Source organism: Actinia tenebrosa, unplaced genomic scaffold, assembly GCF_029948245.1.
Source record: "Actinia tenebrosa isolate PJP-AT-01 unplaced genomic scaffold, QUT_ActTen_1.0 PGA_scaffold11__36_contigs__length_13525064, whole genome shotgun sequence".
Classification (NCBI taxonomy): domain Eukaryota; kingdom Metazoa; phylum Cnidaria; class Anthozoa; order Actiniaria; family Actiniidae; genus Actinia; species Actinia tenebrosa.
The window spans coordinates 7316540-7321587 of record NW_028292571.1 but is presented as its reverse complement, the minus strand read 5'-3'; the positions used below and the strand labels follow the sequence as shown (position 1 = coordinate 7321587).

The following is a 5048-nucleotide window of genomic DNA, read 5'->3' as shown; positions in this document are numbered from 1 at the left end:
AGGGTGGCCGAGAGGGGTCATCCAAAGTCGAAATGCCAAACTGCCCAAATCGAAAATCGATACACGCTGAAGACAAAGTAAGTCCTTCTCTAGTCTATTATCGCTTCAGACAATTTGACTTGGAGCACTTTCGCTTAAGCCAATTTGACTTGAAGCACTTTCGCTTAAGCCAATTCGACTTGGAGCACTTTCGCTTAAGCCAATTCGACTTGGAGCACTTTCGCTTAAGCCAATTTGACTTGGAGCACTTTCGCTTAAGCCAATTCGACTTGGAGCACTTTCGCTTAAGCCAATTTGACTTGAAGCACTTTCGCTTAAGCCAATTCGACTTGGAGCACTTTCGCTTAAGCCAATTCGACTTGGAGCACTTTCGCTTAAGCCAATTCGACTTGGAGCACTTTCGCTTATCGGCCGAGAAGGGTCATTGGAAAACTTTACCAGGCGTTCCTAATATCACCACAGGTAACCCACAAAACTGTTATACTTCGAAAGAAAAAAACAAGATGGCGGACGAAGATGGTGAGGAGTCAAAAACTATTTGAATGCAGCTTATTATGCATATATTGCACGAATTTTGGTAGCTTTTTTGCTTAATAATGAAATTACATTTTACAGAAATAAAGAATTTCGTAGAAAATCTTGTACATCAAAATAAGCCCGTGGAAATTATAAGAAGATATATAAAGAAAAAATTCGACATCGATTGGTCGTAAGTAGCCTTTACTTCATTAATTACCAAGCTTAATTATAATCTTACATTTTTGTTATTATCTAAGCTAAGATTTCCAGATTTACGCCCCATTCATATTATTATGATTTGCTACTTGTACACTTTTAGCATTTAAGCTTATTAGACTTTTATTGTTTTAATTAAGGGTATATAATTTCCCTTAAAAACTTTAAGCTTAAGCTTAAGCCTATATATTAAGACTTAATTAAGTTGAGCTTAAAGTTGAAAAATAATCTGCCTGCCTAGGAAAAGAACACTTCAAAGATTTCAGAAGAAGCATGGTGTTCATCGTCATGACCAAAATCTTCTTCCTAAGGATGTTATGTCTGTCATATTGGTAGGTAATATTATGTAGAAGGTCAGCAGGAACAGCACACTTGAAAGAGGGATTAGGATTGATGATGTCATAGACTAGAAATATGGTTAAAAACAGCTTACCCAATTGCTACAAAAAATTGCACTTCATTTGTCTAAAAGTAGGAAAAGGGACTTTCATAGACCCAATAGATGCTCCTTTGTAGGCCTTGTCTTAGTTTATTTTTTCTTCTCATTTTTAAAATTATAGAAATAAATAAAATGGGAGTGCCCAACAGCTTGGTTACAGAATGATGTGGACCAGACTAAGGAGGCATGGTATTCTTGCAAAAAGGTGACTAATTAAGCCCTACAACAAATGATTATTCAGTGCCTACTGTATGTAAGCATACTGTATGTTTGTAATCTGTTCCTCTCTGCTTTATATGTATATTCTACTAGTCAATCAAAATCTACCCTCTAGTCCATCATAATTTATTTTTTAGCTAACTCTTTTTATGGTAATAATAACTATTAATGCCTCACATGACCTGTTGAACAACTGTTTCTTGGTAATTGGTTGTCAGGTCATTGACAGTTAATGGTCAGCAAGCATCAAAATACGAAAGAAAATAATGAAGAGAAATAGATTAGAACTCCAAAACAAGGAATTTGGCTTTCAGTTGATCTCTCTTCAGGAAGTCGGTATACAGGTTATTTGGCGGGGAGTTAATAGTTACTATTTCCCCTTTAATGGTATACAACATACTGTAATAAAGAGGGGTATGAATTAGACATGTATAAATTAAAAAGGGTTATATAAATTCAATAAGATATTTTATTATTTTCTATTTATCAATGTAGGGATCAAGTTGCTGCTTGCATGCAAGTTCTTGGGTTACAGAACCAAACACCAATTCAGAGAAGAAAGCATTACCCAAACTACTTTTCCAAGGTATTATACTAAGCAGTTATACTTATGAAACAGTTGATGAAATATATAAGTTGTACACCATGTGAATGAGGTAAGAATACTGACGGTTTAAGTCCTTCATTGGAAAAAAGTGAGAAAAGAGAGTAAAGACAAAGGACTAACATCCGAAACGTCAGTATTTTTACCTCATTCTTTATCAAAATTTATAATAAGTTATTATTTGAAATTTCAGTAGTGCTTACTAACAAAAATTTCCTCTTCCTATTAAAAGCTTGGAAAGTTGAAAGGTAGCTTGCCAAAGAAAAAAAAAAAAAAAAAAAAGAACATTTAGCCCACTTATAAATGTTATAATATTTAATTATTGGATGCTCTTTTCTTAACAACCAGGTCCTCAAATTTTTTGAGAATGACTTCAGTCCCAAGGGATGTGTGTGTGGCACAACACTAGCTTTGCATCCACGCAAATTCCTGGAGTATTGCAAGTCAGTCAATGAAGATATAACTGGGATAACTGAAAATTCCATAAGAGCATTTGTGAAAGTCAATAACATTGGGTGTATTGGTAAGAAAATGCGATTCAGAGGAGAGGGAGTGATGACAACCGCCATCCATTTTTCAAAAAAATGGATGCCAGTGGATGCAATCAAGAAATTAGATGAAAGTAAGCCTGTTTTCGTATGTTACTTTATTGAAAATTAACAGTAGGAATTTTGTGATTAATGGTCATTAATCTACCAAGTAATCTTACATTAAACTGTGCGACTGCAACTATGCAGTGCGCCTCATGCATTATTCATGACTGATGGGCGTTCAACCTCCCACGATTACTATCGGTCGAGTATCAAAAAATTCATAATATCCTTCTTTTATTAATGTATTCACATTAAATTACGTCCAGACATGGATTAATCCATACAGAATAACTTAGTACAGAAGTCATTCTGCAAATACTTGCCATACCTCAGTTGCAATATGCAACAAGTAGTTATATAGTTAAAAAAATATTTATATTCATTCTCATTCACTGATTAAAGTAATAAATTTCCTTCATTTTAGAATTTGGAACAAGAAAGAAAGGAAGAGGTAATGTTCTTTTATGTTTTTCTTTTTCTTTTTCTTTTTTTTCTTTCCTTTTTTTTTTTCTTTTTTTTTTTGGAGGGGGGATGAGGTGGATTCAATTAGTCATTACTTTGTTCCATGAGAATGCAAACACTTAACGTTTGGGTCACAAACTCCAATCAGGAGGTGAGTATTTTAGATCAGCAGTTATTGAAAGAAAAAAGTTCGACAATATATGCTTAATAACTGCTGAATTTGGCAGTCAGGCCGGTGACATGTAATGTCTAATTTAATTTTCAAAAATCATGGACTGATGTGAAAACCCATTTGAAACTCACGAATCTGTAACGCTCTATAGAGCTTTTTAAGACTACATATTATCGTGTGTCTTATTTAATTTACAACAGAAGAGGATGCAGACAGTGTGATCGTTGGGGCAGTTGGAGAAATTTCGGATTCTGGAAGTGAGTATTTAAATCTAAGTGCATATCTGGAGACCTGACTAGTTATGTAAATTCACGCTTCTTAGTTTAGCATTTTAGGTTTTAAAGGTTATTTCCCGCCATAGTCATACTTTGCCAAAGGCAGTTATGATAATTTGAAATGGCGAATTGCCACCCCAGATATTTATGATCATAGAAACACTGTCGAATGCTTTAATTATTTTTTTGCTTTAAGATTTTTATTAAATACAGATTTTTTAACATCCTTTTAGGTATGAAAAGACCAAAAGCCAGAATCTCGTCGCGACTAGGTGAGTTATTCCGAGTATATTTTTTGACATGATTATAGTCCTAATTATAATTAAAAAGTATATTGTATATTCACAGCTACCAAGAGAAAGAGATGAGTATTTCCAAGAAACAAGAAAGTTTAGGCAACATCGCAAGACTTTGAATCGTGCAAGCAAATCGTAGAGTATTCAACCTTAGTAGATTCTATATACCAGTGTCGTACCAATATTTTGTACATTCACAGCTGCCAATAGAAAGAAACAAGAAAGCTTAGAGAACATCGGTAATTTGATTGTGGAGAAGTCAATTTTAGTAGATTCTAACGAACAGCGTGGAAACAATTTGAAATTGAAAATTGAATAAATGCACGAAACGCACACGGATCAGTACTATATAAATAGCACAAAATAGTAAATTGTTACGATTGAGCCATAAATAAATGGGCGGCTAGTTGGAGCAACAAAATTCCCTGATGATATTTATTCGATAAGTTTGGTATCGCAATTCCCATATTTTTCAATTCAAAGATAAAGGAAAAGGCGACAATTGTAACGATTTGCTTTGGATGCAATGTAAAAGAATTATGCTCGAGTACATTTTGGAGTTTGCGAAACAAACGTCAGCTTATTATTATTATTTTTTTAAGTTATTATGATTGTATTGAGAGATTATTGCTGTGATTAAATTCTAATAAAAGACTGATTCTATTCTCTTGAGAGAAAACAATATTTGTTCAATATTCTTCACTCATGTCATAGGACAAAATGTTTGTCAAGTTTGATTATTGTAGATCATCATAGAAAACAGAAAACAGATTATCAGGCACGAAACTTAAGTAGGAATCAATTAATCAATTAAGAAAAGTAGGTCTATTTGCTCTGAGTGTTACTTCTAGGATTACATGAATAGGCTCGACATTTTGGTTCCACATGTCACAAGGGAGAACAGAAACGCGTGTCAAAGTTAAACAGAATCAATTGATCGGTAAGCAAGAAACGTGTTCTCGGAACCAAAATGTCAGTCCTAATGGTTTGCTTGAGGTTAAGGTCGACAGCTCAGCACGTGGAGTTGTTGGCCATCTGAGCAAACATTCTATTCACTTTTGACATCTCTAAAGCTTTTGTTCTCTGATAGTACTGCATAATCGGGTGTGTCAACAATCTATTGACGCCCCAACTTTAGTCTCAATAATCTCCTTCATTTTTGTTTCAAACTTGAATCACTTTCAAGTGGTAATTAGTTAAGTTAAGTGTATAACGACTACTGTATGATCTATGCGATTTAGAGTTGAGTAAAT

The 5048-nt window shown here is 34.1% G+C and overlaps 1 protein-coding gene across 1 annotated transcript; it reads left to right on the top strand.

Annotated features, from left to right (window-relative positions):
- Window positions 1-313: 313 nt before the first annotated feature.
- LOC116286352 (uncharacterized) lies at window positions 314-4477 on the top strand. Its single transcript, XM_031692828.2, has 10 exons — window positions 314-519; window positions 616-709; window positions 977-1067; window positions 1296-1379; window positions 1889-1979; window positions 2346-2619; window positions 3015-3041; window positions 3425-3481; window positions 3733-3771; window positions 3848-4477. The coding sequence occupies exons 4-10, from the start codon at window positions 1336-1338 to the stop codon at window positions 3865-3867; spliced, it is 552 nt and encodes a 183-aa protein (XP_031548688.1). The 5' UTR covers window positions 314-519; window positions 616-709; window positions 977-1067; window positions 1296-1335; the 3' UTR covers window positions 3868-4477.
- Window positions 4478-5048: the final 571 nt, after the last annotated feature.

Bases quoted from the DNA above. Each gene is read 5' to 3' on its own strand.
- LOC116286352 (XM_031692828.2), top strand. From the start codon at position 1,336: ATGATGTGGACCAGACTAAGGAGGCATGGTATTCTTGCAAAAAG. The intron at 3,042-3,424 runs GTAATGTTCTTT...AATTTACAACAG, and splicing joins AACAAGAAAGAAAGGAAGAG to AAGAGGATGCAGACAGTGTG. The intron at 3,772-3,847 runs GTGAGTTATTCC...GTATATTCACAG, and splicing joins CAGAATCTCGTCGCGACTAG to CTACCAAGAGAAAGAGATGA.